Source organism: Nyctibius grandis, chromosome 12, assembly GCF_013368605.1.
Source record: "Nyctibius grandis isolate bNycGra1 chromosome 12, bNycGra1.pri, whole genome shotgun sequence".
Taxonomy (NCBI): domain Eukaryota; kingdom Metazoa; phylum Chordata; class Aves; order Nyctibiiformes; family Nyctibiidae; genus Nyctibius; species Nyctibius grandis.
In genome coordinates this window covers 5,339,276-5,360,000 of record NC_090669.1, presented here as the reverse complement: position 1 = coordinate 5,360,000, position 20,725 = coordinate 5,339,276, and the positions used below count along the sequence as shown (strand labels likewise).

The following is a 20,725-nucleotide window of genomic DNA, read 5'->3' as shown; positions in this document are numbered from 1 at the left end:
AGCAGTAGATGGGGTGGCCTCTCCTGCTGGAGGTGTTCTCCCCTCTTCCCTAAAGGCATCTCTGGGCACCATGTGTCAAAAACAGTTCTCCTGAGGCATGTGTTGGTTGATGAGCCTCTCTGATGAGTAAAGCACAACAGTGTGTTCTCTAGATAACGGAAACATTTGTATCATTCACGCACCTTGACCAGATACATTTTCCTGAAATAGGTGTCCCGTCACCTACACACACTCACACCATCTCTCTCCACACACAAGGAGTAAGTCAAGGAGTACAGTTTATTTTATATCATCCAGTATGTCCCTGAAATGCAAATATTATACATGACAGAACTGCACAGCTTTCTAACACATCCAGTTTTTACCACATCTTAGAGAGGTAACTGCACCCGCTAAAAAGACTACACCACCACCAGCTCAACAACCCTCTTGTCAACACACCACCCTCCCAGACACGCCGTTTGTGCAGCTGGTCTGTGCATTCCCTGCCCTTTCATCAAAATAACCCAGGGTGCTAGTTAACTAATATTTGATAACATGATTAACTTTGGCTGAAATAAGTCTGGGTGTGCTCAGTTCAGTTTGCTTCCCTAGCAGGGGCAATAACCTCTGGGAGAGAGTGAGCAAGCAAGCGTGCATGAAGCCTCCTTTAACCAGCACAGCTGCTGACAGGAGACTGTATCTCTTGCCTTCTCTGAAGTTAATCCCAGCAGTTTAAAGCAGACTTGTGAAAAAAACATGGATCTGAAGTTACTCTAAAATGCTACTCCAAGGACACATTAGTTCCACGAGAGTCAAAGTATAAGCCAGACGAAATAGGCTGAGTTCTAGTCGAAGAGATTGCAGAGAAAGTAAGAGCTAATAATTCTTAACTTGGCATAACATGACATTCCCAACAGCTTCTGTCTCTCCTTCCAGTAATTGCATCTTGGCAGTGTATATATTAAAAAAATAATTGCACAAAAGACATTTTCTGTTGGAAAAAGAATTTTAAAAAGCAAAGTACCTTTCTTTGCAATAGTGTCATTCTGAAAACTGAAGACACTTTCACTGAAAGGAAAAATACGCGGATCAAAACACGAAGGGGACAAAACCTCATTCATTCCTTATTTGTTTAAGAATTACTAAAAAGAAACATTTTTGCAGGAGGCTAAGGCAACAGTAATTTAGACAATAATAAATTGAGCATTGTAAGAATAACTGTCCCATTGAATAAAAGAACTCTGGCAAGAAACTTTTCACATGGCATTCAACAGACATTCAAATAAATGAATGAAGTATGCAAGTTAAATTACTTCAAAAATAAAGACTTTCCAGCAGTTTACCATAATGACAACATTGTATAGAAAGATACAATAGCTCTTTGTAGCCTAGAAATTGTTAGTTTTATTTTACAAAGATGACTTCCAAAAGCATCTTGTCATGACAATTGAGTTTTGGGGAAAAAAACAACCTGTCATTTGATAAATAGACGAAATTAACTGTCATTAAAACTACTTAAGCACTTCTCCTTCCTGTTATCCTTCTCATCTCAGCAGTAACTGATCAGAAGATTTCAGGGAGGCTCAGTCATTGATGGCAGGATCTAGAAAAGAAACAATTTTGCATTCAGTTATTCACATTCACAGCTTCTAGTTATTGTACTTCACTAACGTGCACTTAATTGGCTTCCTTCTGCCACTGGCATGAGCACAATGGACCATCTATTTCATACAAATCACCACACTCTGCTGCAATTACACCTTATACCATGAAAATATCGTAGTGGTTGCATCCTATCACATAAATAGCACATACAAAGGTAAAATTAACAAGGTCCTGTTATCCACCAACTATGAATTGCTAATGCCAGCCAGTGCATTAGCCTGTAGGAATCAGACATTACTCATTATCATGCAGCTCATTACTTATGGGACATGGTTGAACTTGGAACTGGTAGATTTCTCTTCAACTTCTGGAAAAGACACCACTTGTCCACAGAAGCGTACCACCGAATAAATGAAGGACCAGATGCAACGGTTACAACACAATTAGAGAAGAGGAAAACTACAACTGCACATTTTCCCAGAAGCCATTATCCAAGATGTTGTTTGGCTAAGCAAGCAGGTTCTTTAGGAGGAAAGGAGGGCATGAATCGGTCAAAGAAAAAGACCTGAGCCTTGCATAACCAGACTAACTCCCGTGCATCCCCGGAAGGCTGTGTGCATCGCAACCCCGCTTCCAACATACAAAGTAATTAATTTATTCCCACATTAAAGCTACCATGGCACATCTCCACCTTGGCACATTTCTCGCTGGCTTTAATTTTTTCCATCTTTCACATGCCAGGTTCCTCACACCAACTGGCCCTCAGTCACAGCTGAGTTTTTAATGCCTTACAACACCTTGATGCAAACAGGTTTTTCCCTTTCTTCCATCTTTCACTAGACTACGCTGCCATTTAGTCACTGCACTGACGTAACAACGACGCTTCTACCGCACCGCAGTTGTACATCTACTGACGTGACAATGGGAAGTGAGGGTCTTCATCCCTACAGGAACATAGCTGCCTTTTTGGTTAGCAACTTGCATCCTTTTTCATGCTGAGGTCAGAGCATATGGTCCTTCGAAGGGACATCAAAATAAATATGACAGGTCAGTGCAATCATCATACCGAATGAATTCAAATGATGCCATATCTAAAATGAAATGTGTGCACATAATAAAGATTCAAATGACAAAAAAAAATCTCCTACCCTTTATCCCTCTCTGAATTATTTATGAATTCTGCAACTCCAGCTGTTGCCACCAGCCCAAGGACATTACTTCATTTTGGGAATGACACTTCATATTAAAAGATAAGTTAACAAAACAAAACAAAAAAAGGACACTGTGGACCCTCCTTAAAGACCACAGCAAAGCATAATACACCTTTTCCCAGCATTTACAAAGGAAAATAATCAACTATCAATTCAGTTCATGTTTCTCAACTTGTTTCCATAATTCCAGACGCAGATGTCAACACTCACGCATTAAGTCAGCCGTGCCTTTTTAACCATTGCAGTTAGGCAAGACTCTCAAAGTGTCTTGGATCCTCCTCGTATTTTTTTTAGGGTTATCTCCTTCTAACTGTTCACCATAAACCATAGGCCACCATACCAAAGACTCTGCGATACTATCGACACTCAAGTTAGTGAGAGCTTCTAGCACATAATATGGTCATTCCAAGAAAATGTGAATATTCTGCTTATATGGAATTGCTTTTGATAAAAGCAATTATTTGTTCATAAATCAAAACAAAAAGAAACAACTTCAACATGCATAGTTTAGGGCACAAATAATTGGTTTCAACTAACCATGACATTTAGATTAGCAAATTCTACACAGTGCTGTCTGTCCACTTACGGACTGCTCTGATTCAGGTTCCACCACATATTAGTTCTTAGACTTCAAACAAACAGATTGGGGCAGGAAGGAAGGCTTAGCCAGTAAGCACAATTTCCATCACCTACATTTACATGCCCTCCCCCTCTTCCATCAACTAAAACAAGTCCATAGTTTATCTGTAGAGCAGAGAACACAGAGGCAGAATAAATAGGAAAAAAAGAAAAAAAAAAAAAAGGAAAAACCCAACCATTGGTTTTGGTTGCCACCTCATTCATAGTGGAATCTGACTATTAGATGATCTTTCGAGGTCCCTTCCAATCCCTAACATTCTGTGATTCTGTGATATTAAGTAGGTATAGAGATCTGAACTGTTACACAAAACCACACACACCATTAATATTGCACCACCTTCCTACTAAAAGAATGTACTGAGACACTGTCTTCATGTCAGGCCTGAAATGAGCTGAAATGGGTCAAAACTTTCAACTCCCCAAGTGTTGAGGGACATACAACCCCTCAATATTAGCCCTTCATGATTTACCAACAGCCTCTTCTCTGCCACAAAGGAGATTACTCTGTTCTTACCCCTGACCTTCATTTCGCAATGTTTTCTGCTGTTACTTTTACCTAACTGAACAGCAATTGGGTTTATGTCCTGCTCCTAGGAGATCCCAAATGCCACAAGAACTTTTAACTGATTAATGATTTGGGATTGTTGTTTGTTTTGAGGTTGTTTTTTCTCATCCATAGTCACCTGAAAGTGGACTAGCAACGGTAGGAGTTCTAACACTAAAAGGAGATGTGTGAATAAACTTCAGAGCTTCCAAGATACCATCACCAGAAATCTCCGGTATCGCCCACAAAGCTTGCAAGACATTTGTCAGCTTCCTGCAGCTGAGAATGCACTATTTGCTATTAGTGCCAAGCACACAGTTCAGGCCTGAACCAGAATGCCAGGCAGGTGGGTATTTAATGAGCAAACTCGACTTTGGGAAAGGCAGCAAAGCAAGAGATGTTACCTGTCTTGCAAGTGAACCAAGCCAATGGCTTGCAAACAAAGCCCACTTTGGGTTAACTTTCAGCAGTACCTCCAGCAGTATCCGTGTTTGTTCAGTTTGGTACCAGTGTTATTCAGGAAAAGGAGATGTAGTTAAAACAAACATTTATTTGCCCTTCAGTCTGCATTAGAAGTGGCACCCAGCCCTGAACAGTCTCCCTCTTCCTTGCTACTGTAGGAAAGCTACCGAAAGAGGACCTTCCCTTCCCATCTCCTGCTGTTGGCCAAAGAAACAAGAGGTACAGAAACAAAGAGAACAGGCAGAGAACTTGGGATGTGTAAAAGACCACTGAGCAGTTAAACGTTACTGTTTGAACTTTAATTTCCACGAGTCCCACATTCTGCTGTTGTCACTGCTATATATTTGAGGTTATTACTCCCTCACCATTAACAATTCTCCAATATTTTGCAAATCCCAGGTGTTATGCACAAACCCTCTCAAAACTACTATTATTTACAGTTGTAACCTGCTCAAATGTACATCACCTTTTTTCTGAAAATTAACAAATTAAAAACAGGAACATATCTCACGTTCCAAGGTTGCCATTTAACTCTCAATGTCACAGGTTCTCAAGTGCCTCCTGAAATACTTTCTAGCTGTGCTAAAGGAATGACATTTGGAAAAATCACCTGTGTGCTAATAGGAAAACATCCTTCTGAAGATTTTCACAAGCTAGTTGGATGCAATTGAAGTCAGTCCTCGGAAAATAAGGAAAGTCGTCTTTGTGCCCAAACATGCTCACTAAATGCTTCTGGCTATGACATTATTTCGTAATTGACACATTATACACAAACACCTCAAGAAAATATATTTTTGTGTATGTCTGGATTACACAGCTATTTATACCCAGTGCTTTTGCAGAGCCTTCCCAATGTTGCACAATGGTCTCGAATACAAATGACAAATTGATCCTTTCAGATGATAATTTTTTCTTAGCGTTCGATATTTTTAATGTTAAAAAAATTGTACCTCAGCATGGTCTTGAATCTAATCCTTACCCTGAACAACTGAAGTACACCCGTATTAATCTATTATATGCTTTTCCACACCACACCCATGGCACTGCATAAATTACTGTAATTTAAATGAATCACTGCCTGAAAATTCTCATTTTGTAAGAAACATACAGTGTTACAAGGCACTGGAAAGAAAAATGTGCAATATGGTAACTAAGTTTTATAACACAGTATATCCAGGTTCTCATAAACCAGCTATTCTAAATTGTTAAAGGACAAGAATATTAGACCGATTCCATAGAACACACATCAATATGTCCAAGAAGTCAATAATATGGAATTAAATCTACAGTTTATTTAGATACACTTCCATGCCCACATATGCAGAATCCACTTTAAAAACGCCATTAGGCTGGCTGAAGGATATTACTGCAAAAGACGTTAACACCAATAGTAATTCTCTCTCTGCCGGGGATAACTTGCATTTTTCTCTTTAAACATCTGATCTGCTGAAATGCATTGAAGAAAAAGAACTTGGGGAAAAAGAGAAAAAAAATCTCCAAACATAAAAAAGCCCCAAGTTCTTTTGTTACATTACGCTGCATATTACTACTGTTTAAGGATGACTTGTTTAAGACTGCACATTTCAACTACCTAACAGTAAAGAATGAAAAGCTTCTTGCTACAAGCTAAAAAGAAAGTCTTTACCATGCTCCTTGAAGAGCTCATTTTCACATTACTCAGGCTTCATTATGCTGAATCAATATTCGTTTAGTCACTGGGGTTATTGACATATTTTAAAATAAAAGTATACCCTTCAGCTACTGCACTCATTACGGGTAATTTGTCTTGTCAGGGAGCAGGGAATATTATCCCAGTCTTTCAGGGGCTGACAGCCCATGGAAATACCTCCCCTTGGTTACAACTGTAAATAATTTTAAGGTAAAATATTGAAAAATCAATGACTGTTTCCTGCAATCTGTCACAAACAAATCAATCATAATCTGCACAGCCAGAGAGTATGATCTGAAGGAGATGAGAGCAGATGTAATTCTTGGCTAGAATCTCTCATTTCAAAATCACTTCACATAATGGTGTCATCATTTAAACACTTAGCAGTCACTGCAACTGCCACTCATAACATCTAGTTGGACAAAACCACAAGGAAGAGGAGGGGAAACGCCACTGCTGTTATATAAACAAACACTTTATTTAAATAGTTGCAACATTAGCAAATTTCACAGATATGACAGCTAGGCTTGTTTCCCCATGGAAGTCCAAGATGCTTTTCTTTCTCAGTGGAAGACTGTCTATAAATTAGCCTCTCAAAAATGCAAAGCATTTTAAAACAAAACTAGGCTTCACAAACGGTGAGCAATAATATCTGGTACTATTTCTAAAAATATTTCAATTTCATTCACTCCAAATTGCTCATAACAGAATTACACATCAAATTCTCAAGAGATTAAGAAAGGAGAATTGTCTGAGGTACCTTTATCTTTTTAAGAGCAACAAGGATTTCAATGCTTCTTTGTCCTCAACGTATTACACTTCACATCTAATTTTCACTAAGCACACATTGACTCAACTTTAGTGTAGGTAACCACTGCAGAGTACAGGGGAAAGAAAGTCATAACCTACATAAATTAATTGATAATATATTTTCAACTTGCACTCAAAGAGATTAACTCTTGTATATGGAATTACATTTGTATAAAGGATCAATTTATACATAAAGAATTAACTACTGTGCAGTCAAAATGCTATAAACTGATCTTTGTAAATGTGAATCATTTGTGTAAAACTAATCCATTTTTATAGAGTAACACTAATGCTTGGACTGAAATTATTTCCTCATTTGTCCCCCCACCTCACCCCAGACTACATTTTCACCCTGACACTACAGTGTTCGAGACTTCTGTGCAGATCAGTCAAGACAAAAAAGCAGCAGACTGGATGAAACTGTTGTGCAGCCGCAACTGTGGGCCTAGTCTGCATTCCTTGCACAAACAAAATTCGCAAATGCTCATGGAGTGTTTCACTCTGGAGTCTATAATTTGAGCTCTTAATCTTTAATGTGCAGAGCCCGTTATCACACATTCATTTTAATCACATTAACCTTACCAACTCATATTTCTGAATATTTATCTCACAACTGTGAGACTAAGAAAAAAAAATGCAATCAAAGAGATTAAATTATTTTCTCTTTTCTTGCAAAAAAAAAAAATCTCTTAATACTGTTTTTAAAAATGAAAGAATAGGGCATATTGTACATCTAAGTAAACCTCTCCAAGGTTTGCCTTCCTTTCGAGCAGGCTTTAAGTCTCTTTATCTTCTACGTGGAAAACACACATCTCTAACTCTTTATTGATACACATCAAAACCACTGTTGTTTGTAGCAGCTGGACAGACTCTCTTTCTTAGCAAAATAAACTATTAAAAAAAGGAAACTAAAGTCTTAGCCCAGAAGAAACAGCTACTGCCTTAGAGGCTAACTAAGTGCAGGAAAATTGCAAATACCAGCCGTGAAGTGAATCAGCTTATCCTGGGGAAAGGACACTCTATTGTGAAAGGAAGCGGCAGGAGGCAGAGGGTGAGTAATTGCTAAAAACAAGAGTAGCTCCTAGAAATGAGTTGCAGTACCTCACTTTTTCCCTGGATGAGATCTATAATGAAGCTATCTGATAGAGACACAGCCTCAGGCTCATCAGCCTTTTTAAATCTCCTCACTGGCCAACCAACACTCACAGAGGGAAGACCCTGCTTACTACATTAAGCCATTCTGGGAGGGAGAAGCCATGTGCCATACCGAACGTGTCGGCGTCTTTTCCCAGTGCCATTCCCCTGAGCCAGGTTGTTATTTCTCATGACAATCACCTAATTAGGTGGGTCAAGAATCACAGAAGATAGAAGAGAACCATTCTTCCTACATGCCCGTTCTCCTATTTGTAAAAATGAAGGCAATGACTCTCCCCCTCCATTGTAAGGAACTTAATAAATGTTAATGATAATTAAGTCAGTCACATCTCCCAGACAAGACTGTCAGATCTTTTCTTGCAATATTTGATAACTATTGGGCTCAGGAGGGAGCTCCCACAAGTTCCAGACAGAAAAAGGCTCGCAATTCCATCCTTGGGTGCAAGAGGTCACAGAGGGCTGCGCCACAGCAGACATTTCGCAACTGCTCCCCGACAAGGGAAGTCCTAAGAAGAAAGAGCAGCACACGCTGAGGCACTACAGACGTTTATGTAGAGTTCATGGGTTAGCACTATGAGTGCTATTTTCTGCTGGACAAAGCATTAAGATGCTGTAACAGCTAAGAGGACTGTGAAGTCTTTCTTGTTAAGAAGTTGAACTAGTTTCAATTTCTTGAATGAAAACACATTTTTCTTCATTCCATCTTTCTCAAGAAACAAAAGAACTACAGGTTATAGAAAAAGCTGAAAAAAGACAAGACACTGGCTTAAAAAAAGCTAATAGTATTTCCTCTAGTACCCGCCTTCTCGATTTACTGCTCTCACTCATAATGTTCATTTAAGCCACTAGTATATGTTCATTTATTCACTGCAGCTCCACACGATCATTGAACGATAAAGCAGTGCAATATTACATCGTGCAATATTACTGACATTACACTGTTATCAATGCTCTACCCAATGAAGTTTATAAAGTCTTCATGTTTGGGTATTATGGAAAGAAGAAGAATACTGGTTTGCAATAGCTCCTGCCTTCCAACTCTGTTCTTCCCTTCTTCAGCGTTGCTTAGACCAGTCTCACTGAGCTCATCTGGAGAGGACAAAAAAAGAAAGAAAAAAAAAAAAGAGCATACTTATTACAATGCTTGTCATCTGCGCCACATGGTTTTCTTAACAGAAACAGGACTAAAGCTGATGTATCTGGAAATATTAATTCTGCATTTTGTTAGAGACAGAACCTAGTACCACAAAGGAAAGTGCCCCTACTGTAATGCCTGCCTTAATGAACCATCACATACGTAAAACAAATTACTTACCATTAACTCTGAATAGGACTTACGGTTAAAAAGAGCTGCAAGCCCAGATGCCTTCTGGCTTTGCATGAGGTCTCTTCCTGTACTGAGGCAGGTACAGGACAGGATAGACTTCTGGATTCATTTCCCCCATCGTGGACCTCACTGCTTCTGCTCTTGGGCGCATTCTATAAAGGCAAAAAATGGACATATGGAGAACAGGGAAATGGAACAAAAAGATAGTATTTGTCATTAATTTAGACAGCAGGTTTCTCTTACAAAGAGGGATTACAGACTGAGCAATGAAACAGTTTCTTCACTCATTGATCTAGCATGTTTGTTAAATTCCACAGACACTATGTTAGTGCTATGGTGTTCAATTCTGCATTTTCTAAGAGGTGCGCCATAAACAGGTGCCTATGGAAACCAAAGATCTGTGGAATATGGAAATTTAATGGCATTTAGCTAATGAATCAGTACTAGCATTAATAACTTGCTTTTGCTCAAAAGTACAACAGTCCAATAAGTTATATGAGTATGGACACTAATTTAAATCTGAACATTTCTGAGAAAAGCGAAGGGTTCCATTTAGGTAAACAGAGGCACTGAGGTTACAAGAACAAATCTAGGTCATAGGATGTGCCAGAAACTGAACGAGAAAACAAGCCCAGGATTCAAGACTCCTAGTAGCTTCCCTGCTACCAAGCCTTCCCACCACCTTCTCAGACTGTATAAAAGTCTCTCAGTCATTCTCAAATAACTATCTGGGTGACTTTGCTTTAAGTTTTACTTAGGGACATAGTAGAACAGTTTATACCACAGAGAATATCAGATGAATTGTAAATGAAGCAAGAAATTAAATACTTAAATAAACTTAAGACAAAGCAAAGAGCAAAAAATATGTTAAAAATAACTTTTTAAACCTAGGCTCTACAGATCTGTCCTCTTCCCAAGGGACGTTCATGGAACCTAATGCCTACAGAAGCTGGGAGAGGGTAAGGTCCTCCCTAGACAAGAGCCAGGAAGTCAGCACAAACAAAGTAATTCTTGCACCGTCAAGACCACAAAGAAGTTGTAGGCACCTTTTTATAATGACAGAGTATTCTTAATAAAAGCTTCAAGTAGGTTTTATAGCTGCGTATTATCCAATGAAACCAGTAATAAACAGCACTGTGGCATTATTTAGTGCAACTCCAATACGCCAAGAGTCGCAACCTCAGTTTTATTTATCACACAGGCTAAAATGTCACTTCTTGGCTTTACAGTAGCAGCCAAGCCTGTCGCTATTTTATCCCTGCACACTGCCAGTGGATATTGATACTTTGCTACAGGATATGAAAGAAGAGCATAGTTACCTAATACCGCTTAATTGAAAACAGAGGACCTACGTATTATACCATGCATTATTCTACACAAAATTAAATCTGAAAGCGTGAAAAATTCTGTAGATGTCAGCAGAGAATACTTCAGAGGTAAACACTGGGTTCTTGATCTGCGATAGAAATGCTGAGAAATACTGTGAAAAAGATGTGCTTATGAAAAGAAACAGCTAGGTTTTTCTCTGTTGGGGATAAAAGAAGAGCTCAGGAAGATGCATTTGCTTCATGAAGAGTAGGAGAGTGACAGTCACAAGTTTGTTAGTATAGTAAAGTCTCTGTTACGATGATCTGTGTTCAACATGAAAGGTCCGACTGGCTTGCTTTTTTCCTCAAACTATTATTTTTATATACATAAAAAAAAAGAAGATTCTGACTCTACAAATACATTCACTTTTGTCTGCAGAAAACAGCTCCAAAAATCATTCACACTGCGTTATCCACATTAAGGAAGAGAAATTAAAAAGCTCTAATATTAATAAAAATCAGAAATTATGAACTGTTAAAAAGACGTCTCTAAGTGTAAGGCTAGAAAGACTACCTGGCTTTACGTTTCTCCTCAGAGAGGTAATGCTGAGCTCTCACAAATACCGGTCATAAGGACTGCAAATATATGTAAGTAACATAGAAAAAACACAAACCCTTTTGAACATGACACTGCTATTAAAAGTCACCCACCTCTAACACCCACACTGGATGCCAGATTCCAGCTACAGGAGCTCCCACCACGCTGCAGCACCTGTGGCTGAAAGGGAATTGGCCACCGTACGGAAAGCTACGGGCACGTGCACGTCCCGTAAAACGGCACAAGGAGCCACAGCCATCCTTCCCGCTGAGGAGTTCCTCTTTCACAATAAGGGGCCAACTAACAGTAGATGTGGCTTGCTTTAAGCGGAAAAACTTGTTTAGACATGAAAGGGAGCAGTTTTTCATTTTTTCCACTAAAGTCAACCATTAGGAGAGTCTATTTTCTGCATATGTCCGTGGAACTGTAAGCAAAATAAACCCTGAAGACATTCTTAACTTAGTCCATATTATGCCAACAAATTCAAGCAAATCACGCCATTTAAGTTAATTACAGGAAACTTCAAGGAAACTGAAATACAGTTTCAGGTTCTCCCATGATACTGTCAAGATCTTTGGAGTTACGTGTTCAATACAATAACTACGTGCTTAAAAGGCTTGCCAGCTGCACTTCTGCGTATGGTTTTATTCCACATATTACACAGTTTTGCTGATGCAATTTAAAAAAGGACTGAGACTGATAATCAGGTTTCTTTTAGGAGACAACAAGTGATTTTACATAGAAAGGCCTGCTGAGAAAAACAACAGTCTAAGCTACCCAATACCCAACTGCTAGACACAGAAGAGTTATTCTAGGTGTTCGCGAGTTTACACCTCGGTCTCAGACTGCAAACACAGAGAGCGCGAACAAGTAGAGTCTCAGGCAAAGTAAGTGCAGGCAGAAGAAACAACAGAGAAGTTGTGTCTTGCAGAGCTCTTCCAGAGACCATCCACCTAGGCTAAGGGCCACCAAACACTGGCACTTCCACTGCAAGTACTGACCCTGCAACTCCCAGCACTCCACCTTAGGGAAGCCAGCAGCAACATGCACACAAGTATCTGCAGGAAATTGCCCCAAAGTTTTACTGCTGATGCTTCAGCCAATATTTCAGATGCATTGTTTTAGCTCTTGCTCAGCTAATAATGTATCAATTTAACATAGAAAACCACAAGCCCCTCCCTCCTCTTTGCACACTAATTAGTTTTACTTCCATGGTAGTGCAAAGGTGAGAAAGGGAAATTTTTTTCCTCTTCATATATTTATTTTCCTCTGTTATTAGTATGAGTTGTTAATACTTTTAAATACACCGTATAAACACCGTATGGAAACATCTCTTAGCAGATGTTTCCAGCAGCAATTTCCCCTACCATCCGAGTCTTAGTATTTTGTTTATAGGGACAGCTTTAAACAGAATGGAGTATCTGGGAGGAGGATTATTTTTTTATTACTATTATTTTTGTTTGAAGTTTTTTTGTTGTTTTAAAGAGGATTCCCTTTAACATCATATACAGATCTCCTGGTAATATATTCACGAATTGAAGTGGAGAAACAAATTATTCAGTAAGTGTCTAAGGTCAGGTATTCTGATAAAGAAATATGAAAGAGGTTTTGAGAAAACAGCCTTCTTCTCATCTACCCCTGTAAAAAAGAAAAAAAAAAAGTTGAAATGATCTCCTAATGCATCTCCCTTCATAATTCATGCCGAAAGATGACATTTTCTCAGGATCTTAATTAAGATAATGATGAACACCTGTGTCGGCATTCTTTGGCAAGACAGCATTATCCATCATAATCTTTTAAGTACTCTCAAAAAAACCCAACAAAATCGTATGACGGAACCAATCTGTTGCCTCTCCTTGCACTAAGTTTTACATCTCAGACACACACACACAAGAACGATTAGATCTTTAAAGACTGCAATAAAAGCAGGATCGTTAGATTTTAAAGTTTCAACAGAAAGTAGCTATTAAAGTAATTAAATTAAAGTGCATCATATCCAAGATACCCAAGTTTAACTCCATCCACTACAAGCCACCTGCAACCAAGCCACTTACAGTTAGAGCCTACCAACGTCTGTACTTTTAAAATATAGTTTGCTGTTATTTTCAAGATCACCCCGCCTCTTTTTCCCCTCCTGGAAAGAAAATATTCACAGCTGATCCCTATGATAAGTTCATGTACTAATTTATTAAGCTATTTTACACTGTACCACATATGTTTGCACACCCTAAATGAAATTATGCAAATGAAACCAATGTAGAAAAACAAATATGCAAGTTCAAATATTGCTACATTTTGGGTCACCACATTTTGTGCAGTCATCTCTAATCCAAGTTCCCCACATGTCAAAAAACCCTACTGGAGTTCGACTACTAAAGTAAGCAAAGACCATTTTAAGCAGCTTGGCAGGACCAGCCCATCAGACTGAAAGCTACAAAAATAGTGACTTTAATTGTTTATTTATACAAGTTGAATTTAAATTCACAAGCCTTAATTTAAATAAAGCGAAGAGCGCACAGTCTGTAAATCCTACCCATCATTAAGTAAGAACAGAATGGTACATGTTTCTTCTATTGCATTAATGGTTTAGCTTCCAAGAAATTATGACAAAAATATATAAAGTACAGAATTATAATATCAACTTGCACTTTTATTGTTTCACTGGCAGCTCCGAAGCAGACAACACCTGATATCAAGAACTCATCCATACCTTCAAATGTACGTACCTCCAATAAAAATGAAGAGAAGCAGCAAATGCATCTTCAAGCCCCATATTTGTTAATAGAACTGACAGAACTACATAAACAGGAGTCTCGAAACAAACTTATTTCTCTTTAATCAAAGAGCTGAAGAGTCCTGCAAAGCAGATTAGTCTTAGGCTTTCACATTTTAATATGTTTCTATTGGAGGAAAAAGTTGCTGTGACTAGTCATTCAGTAGAGCTATCAATGTGCAAATAAAGCAGAAAATAGAGACATCCTTAAGAAATGAGTCTCAAATTTGATATAAAGTGAAGGTGACAACCACAGCAATAGAACTATAAACTAAATCTTTCAATATCTTGAAGAATTATCTACAGTTCTTTTAGAACTGCAAAGAATATAACAGTGGCACAATGTAGTGAGAATGTCAGTTTGATAGACACAATCCTGATGGCATGAGTCCTATTGCTACCGTTTATTAATCAGCTCTGCTATTGTGTTGCCATGCATGAAAGTATGCATGAACTCACTACCGTTTCCAAAATGTATGCCTACAGAAGCAAGTTTAGTTGAGCATCAGAAATAAAGAGGGTAATTTTACTTGACATTAACCTTACCTGCTCCTCAAAAAAAAAGTCAGATGCCACGGGAAGATGGTTAAAACTTCTGCTTCTCCCTAGAAAGAAATGGGCAAGGAAAAGCAGTTACTTATTCTACTCACATATAAAATGAATGTTAAACGTATAAAACTTTACCGGATGATATCTCACTCCTCGCGCAAGGGGTACTGACAGAAGCGCTTTTGAGTGGCAAAATAAATGCGGCGCTTTAGAGCAACAGCTAAAATTAACCCAGGGACAAGCATCAGTGACACCGTGCAGCTGAAAACTGATGAAAGTGCACACCTGTGTGGATCGAGCATGTAAGAGAGTGTGCGATCCGGTGCTAGACCCTTCCCGGTTACCGGAGACAGAACCCACACGGATTTTAAAAGGAGGAAACCCCGTGCACTTCCACGTAAAAAAAAAAAAAAAAAAAAAAAAAAAGGAAAACTAAGAGAAACGGGGGAAACGCCAGACAAAGCGCTGCTCGACCGCTGCACCGAGGAGAGTGCCGACACCCACCTCGCCTCGCCTCGCTGCCGTACGCCGCACCCGCCACCGCCGCCTTCCTGCGGGGCCCGGCGCGGACGGCGCGGCAGCGCCCTCCGGCAGGGCGCGGCGGGACACCAGCCCCGGGACCGCGGCCGACAGCGGCTCCGGCGCCGCCTCCGCCTCCTCCTCAGGAGCGCCCGCCCGCCCGCCGGGCCCGGGCAGCCGGCACAGCCGCCCCCCCCCCGCGGGGCAGCGGCGAAGCCCGCCCGGCAGGGGGCGCCCTAGCGCGCCGGGGCAGCGCCGCCACAGGGCGCCGCGGCCCCGACGTCCCGCCGCGCGGCGGGAGACGCTGACGCCCCGCTTCCTCACCTCGCCGGCCGGGGCCAGCCCGGGCCGCAGCCGCCACGGGCTGAGCTGGACCCGGCCGAGCTGGGCCGGGACGCGGCCGCCTCGGTCCGCAGCGCCTCCGCGCGCCGTCCTGTCAGCGCCGCTTCCGGACTCCGCAGCAACCGCACCGCGTGCTGCCACCGCCCCTCCACACCCCCTCCTCCCGCGCTGAGGGACAGCTCCGCAAGCCAATGAAAGAAGGGGAGGGCCCACCGACGGCGGGAGGACAGCCAATCATGCGCCGGGAAGGGAGGGCGCGGGACTGGCGCGGCCACGGCCTGCTGGGTAGTGTAGTGCGGGCCGCGCCCCCCCGCCGCCCCCGGCCCTGCCGTGATCCCCCCGAACCCCGGGGAGAGCGCTCTCTGCCCGCCCCGTCCCTTGCCACCGCCCCCCGGCCCGGCCCGAGCCGGCCCTGCCCACCGCCCCCAGCCCCGCGGCGGGGCTGCTCGGGAAGGCTCAGCCTGCGCCCCGCCGTGTGGCTGAGGGGCTGTGGCCGTCGCCGCCGGGCAAAAAAAACGGAGAGACGGAGCGGGGCGGCGTCGGTGTCACCTCCTCGGCGTCCCGAGGAGCTCCTGCCCCCGCCGGCCCCTTTTAAAACACACACCCCCTCCTCGCGTCTCCGCGTCCTGCCCGCTGGGGACAGCGGCGAGAGGAATTAGGGCCGGGACATGCAAAAGTTACAAGATAAGATAAATCTAATTAAATCCTCCGTCGTCCCGTGTGCCCCCCCTCCCGGGGAATAGCACGGTGCGCGTGAGGCGGGTCCCGGCCCGCGGGTCCCGGGCGGCCGGGAGCGCCGAACCGCGCAGAGGACAGGCTCCGCGGCCGCGGGAGCAGCGCCTTGCCTCAGCCGCGAGGGAAAAAAAAGCGAGGAGGGAATAAACCGGGATGTTCCTGCTGGGAAGTGTATCTGGTGGAATCAGAGGAGATTACATCTCCTGATCGGCGGGGATTTATCCCGGTTCATATGGTTTTAATCTGCTTTCGCCTCGACCCTTTCATGAGCCGGGGAGGGGGAGGATACCTGGGGCACGGTTCAGATCCGCGGGCAAACCCTCATTCCGAACCATTCCTGCAGACCCATCTCCGCCCCCACCGCTCCCCCTCCGGATTCCCCTTCTCCCGGGACCGGCGCTGGGAAAGACCAAATCCCTCCCGCCCCGCTCACGGTCCCCGGGACCCTCCGCGCAGCCAAACCCCACTCCTCGACGGGGCCCGGCGCCGCGCTCCGGGACCCCCCCCCGCCGCAGCTCCGCTCGCCCAGCCGCCGCAACAAGTCCGGTGGCGGGGCGGCCCCGGCGCGGCCCCCGCCCCGACCGGCCGCGCATCCCAGCGCTGCCAGCCCGGCCCGGGCTGCGGCGCGGCGCTTCCCCGCTGAAAATCGCCTTTTTTGTTTGGAAATTAAAAACTAACAGCACCCCACACCCCCCGTATATTCCGCCTCCGGTGATTTAGTGGAGGGAGGGGCAGGGGGCAGAGCGCAAGAGGAGGGGTGGCTGCGCAGAGGGGGAGCCGGGCGGCTAATAAATCTTATTAAATATCTATTTTTTTTTCATATACTGATTGGCTTGCATTCCGGCGCAGCGCGGCTCCGCACGGTATTTAGCACATGCAGAAAGTTGGAGCTGATCTTAAATGGCTCGGAGGTGACTGCAATCCAGGAGCCGGCGCACTTGAGCCTCTGAGCGCCGGGGAGGGCCGAGGGAAGCGCGGAGCCCTCCCGCTGGTTGGGCCCGGCCGCGGCAGCCCAGCGGGGTCCTGCCAGTCCTTCCACTGACAACACCCCGCGAAGGAGGAGCCTCGCCGGGCCGCGCAGAAGGCGTCAGGAGCTGCGATTTCCAACTTAGCATCTTGGCAGGACCCTTCGGAAAGCGAGAGCGAGGAGGAAGGGGGGAAAAAAAAGCCCCCCAGTGCAAGGGGGGGAGCGGGAGCGAGAGAGGGGGAGAAAGAAAAAAAAGAGAGGGGGAAGCGAGGGGGGGAGAAAAAGGAGGAAGCGGTGCCAGGCTGCAGGCGAGCGCGGAGCAGCAGCCCCGGCACAGAGCAAGGTGCCGCCGCTGCCCAGCTGGCGAGGGCGGAGAGGCGCCCGCGAAGCCCCGGCCGCAGCGGCCCCAGCCCGGCAGCGCGGCGGCTCCCTCCCGGCGCCTTGGGCTCCCGGGTATATGTGTGCGCCTGGCCATGTCGTACCCTCAGGGTTACTTGTACCAGCCGTCAGCGTCCTTGGCTCTCTACTCCTGCCCGGCGTACAGCACCAGCGTGATCTCCGGACCCAGGACCGATGAACTTGGGAGATCTTCTTCGGGCTCCGCTTTTTCCCCTTATGCCGGATCTACCGCCTTTACCGCCCCTTCCCCGGGTTACAACTCCCACCTCCAGTACGGCACCGACCCGGCCGCCGCCGCCGCCTTCACTTCCTACGTGGTAAGAGCAGCCGGCAGCGCGCCGGGTACGGCGGCATCCCGCGGGCGCCTGCCCACCCCCCCCCCCTCCCGGGCCTGCTTTTTGTTCCGATTTTGTTTTTGAGATATCGGGGACAAAAGGGAGCGCGGCTCCCCCGCCTCGCCGCCCAACTTCCCCGCATCGCCGCCCTGTTGCTGGCGGCTGCGGCGGGCAGGGCCGGGCGCGGGGGGAGCCGCCGGCACGGCCCGGGCGAGACGGAGCTGGGGCAGGCGGGGACCGATTTCATTGCCTCCCAAAAAAAAAAAAAAATTTTTTTAAAAAGCCAGCAATCGTAATTCCTCAACAATTAGCTTGTTGTGATTGAAAAGCGAACGAACCCAACAGCGGCCGGCGATGGGAGAAATCCGGGCGATAAACCCAGGCAACTTTCCCCTGCACGGCGATAATTAGGCTGCTTAAATATTGCAGAGCTCTAATCCCATGGCCGCGAGCCGCTCCGCGGGCGCTGCGCGGAGAAGGAAAGGGGAAGGCAGGGCGCTGCGCCGCCGTGCGCGCCTGCCGGGGTCCGCGGAGCCGGCCCGGGGCATCCTCGCTGCCCGGCGCAGAGCTGCGGCCGCCGCTAGTGCCCCGCAGTTCCCCCCAAAACCCGGGGAGTTTTGCTCAGCTTCTCTTCTCTGTTTAGGGTCTAGGCAGAGTTTCGCAGTTTCTTCTTTCCTTTTTCTGTCTTTTTTTTTTCTTTTTCTTCTTTTTTTTTTTCTCCTCTTCTCTTTTCGCTTCTTCCCTTTATTTTTTCCCTTCTCCCGCCCCTGGCGTGGCAGAGGAGCGGCCCGGCCGCCTGGGCCCGGCAGGTTGCCCGCCGCGATCGCAGCCCGGGGGGGAAGGGAAGGGTCCCCCCGCCATTGACCGCCCCCACGCCGCGCTGTCCACTTGCTTTTCCGCGCCTGAATTTGAGGGAGAGGCGCTGGATTGCTGCAGGCGGCCGGGGCGAGCCCCCAGCCCCTTCCGCCCCTTCTCCCGGGAAGGAGCCGGGCAGGTCCCGGCGCCGGGGGAGAGGCGGCGGGGCGCAGGCAAGGGCCTCGGGCAGGCCCCGGCACTGCCCTTGCCGTGTCATTGTCGCCCCGCGGCCGACTGACTTCGCCCCGCTCTCCCCTCTCTCCCCAGGGCTCGCCCTACGACCACACGCCGGGCATGGCCGGCTCCCTGGGGTACCACCCGTACGCGGCGCCGCTCGGCTCCTACCCCTACGGGGACCCCGCGTACCGCAAGAACGCGACGCGGGACGCCACGGCCACCCTCAAGGCCTGGCTCAACGAGCACCGGAAAAACCCCTACCCCACCAAGGGCGAGAAGATCATGCTGGCCATCATCACCAAAATGACCCTCACCCAGGTCTCCACCTGGTTCGCCAACGCGCGGCGGCGGCTCAAGAAGGAGAACAAAATGACCTGGACCCCGCGGAACCGCAGCGAGGACGAGGAGGAAGAGGAGAACATCGACCTGGAGAAAAACGACGAGGACGAGCCCCAGAAACTGGAGGAGAAGGGCGACCCCGGGACGCCGGACACAGGTAGGGCAGCAGGCTCGGCCGGGCCACCGCGGCCGCGCCCTCGGGGCTGCCCCCGGCGCGGCGGCCTGTGCCCCCGAGCAGGCAGCCGGGGCGGGGGGAACCGAGGGCAGCTGCGGGCCTGGCGGCGGCGACGGGACCGAGGGAGGGGGACGGCAAAGTGGGTGGGTGGGCGCAGGGCGAGCCCGAGAGCTGCCCCCCACCCCTCTCGTTACCACCCCCCCAGGAGCGGCGGACCCGAAGGCCGCGCCGGGCTGCGAGCGCCTCCAGGAGTCCCCCGGCCCCCGGGAGGCCGAGGGCGGCCTCAGCGACTCGGATTGCAAAGAGCCGGCGGAGGAGCGGCTCGACGGGCCGTCCGCTCCCCCCAAGGCGCCCGGCTCTTCCCCGCTGGGGCCGTGTCCGGCGGGCCGCGGGCTGCCGCCGGCGGGCGGCGAGGAGCCCCCGCCGTACCGCCCGCCCTCCGCCGCCGCCGGGCCGCCGCACGCCGCCGACCTGCACCCGCTGCTGCCCGCCGCCACCGGAGCCTCCGTCATCCACTCGCCGCAGCAGGCGGCCCTCGCCAAGCCCAAGCTCTGGTCGCTGGCCGAGATCGCCACCTCGGCGGACAAGGCGAAGGAGGCCGGCGGCGAGGCGGCGCCCCCCGGCCCGGCCGTGCTGGGCGGCGGCGGCCCGTCGCGTTCGCCGCCGCGGCCGCGCTCGCCGGCGGCGCAGTGCCCCTTCCCCAACGGGGCGGTCCTGCCGCGGCCGCTCTACTACACGGCGCCCTTCTACCCCGGTTACACGAACTACGGCTCCTTCGGGGCCCTGCACGGGCACCCTGCCGGCGGCCCCGCTGCCGCCGCCCCCGGCGCCCACTTCAATGGATTAAACCAGACTGTCCTCAGCAGAGCCGAGAGCCTGGCTAAAGACACTAAAATGATCAGGAGCCAGTCCCAAGTAGACCTTTGCAAAGACTCACCTTACGAACTGAAGAAAGGTATGTCCAACATTTAATATCGGCTTCTCCTCCTTACCCCCTCCTGGGACTGTGGTTTTGTTCTTTTATTTTTTTTTTTAATTTATTGAGAGAAATAATAAATTGCTTTGGCCGTTATTTTTCCACTACCAAAAGAAAAAACAAACAGAAAAGACCAGCTCCCCCCTTCTCCCCAGCACCCTCTTCAGAAGTTTATAGAGTCTGTTGGAAATGGCTGGGTGGAAACCACCCAGAAATGTCTTAACCAAGTGAAAAGCAAACGAGTGACATGCTCTCTCTCACATACACAAAGAAGA

At 46.8% G+C, this 20,725-nt stretch overlaps 1 protein-coding gene and 1 long non-coding RNA gene across 6 annotated transcripts; one reads left to right on the top strand and one right to left on the bottom strand.

Moving 5' to 3' along the window:
- Positions 1-261: 261 nt before the first annotated feature.
- Positions 262-15,594, bottom strand: LOC137669517 (uncharacterized). Of its 4 annotated transcripts, none has more exons than XR_011049102.1 (5): positions 15,475-15,594; positions 14,629-14,687; positions 9,416-9,556; positions 9,034-9,166; positions 262-1,585 (listed from the first exon to the last, which is right to left on the bottom strand). It is a non-coding gene; the product is annotated as an uncharacterized lncRNA (long non-coding RNA). The 4 variants fall into 4 exon arrangements; XR_011049103.1 differs by lacking the exon at positions 15,475-15,594 and adding an exon at positions 15,136-15,221; XR_011049104.1 differs by lacking the exons at positions 14,629-14,687; positions 15,475-15,594 and adding exons at positions 11,423-12,947; positions 14,036-14,158.
- Positions 15,595-17,667: 2,073 nt separating this feature from the next.
- Positions 17,668-20,446, top strand: IRX5 (iroquois homeobox 5). 2 transcript variants are annotated; one of them, XM_068411492.1, is made up of 3 exons: positions 17,668-17,910; positions 19,051-19,456; positions 19,683-20,446. In XM_068411492.1, exons 1-3 carry the CDS (start codon positions 17,668-17,670, stop codon positions 20,444-20,446), a joined length of 1,413 nt encoding a protein of 470 aa, XP_068267593.1. The 2 variants fall into 2 exon arrangements, with proteins under 2 accessions (XP_068267593.1, XP_068267592.1); XM_068411491.1 differs by having other exon boundaries at positions 19,680-20,446.
- The last annotated feature ends 279 nt before the right edge of the window (positions 20,447-20,725 follow it).

Coding starts and splice junctions, on each gene's coding strand:
- IRX5 (XM_068411491.1), top strand. CDS start 17,668: ATGTCGTACCCTCAGGGTTACTTGTACCAGCCGTCAGCGTCCTTGGCT. Junction 17,911..19,050: donor CCGCCTTCACTTCCTACGTG/GTAAGAGCAGCC, acceptor CTCTCTCCCCAG/GGCTCGCCCTACGACCACAC. Junction 19,457..19,679: donor CCCCGGGACGCCGGACACAG/GTAGGGCAGCAG, acceptor CCACCCCCCCAG/GAGCGGCGGACCCGAAGGCC.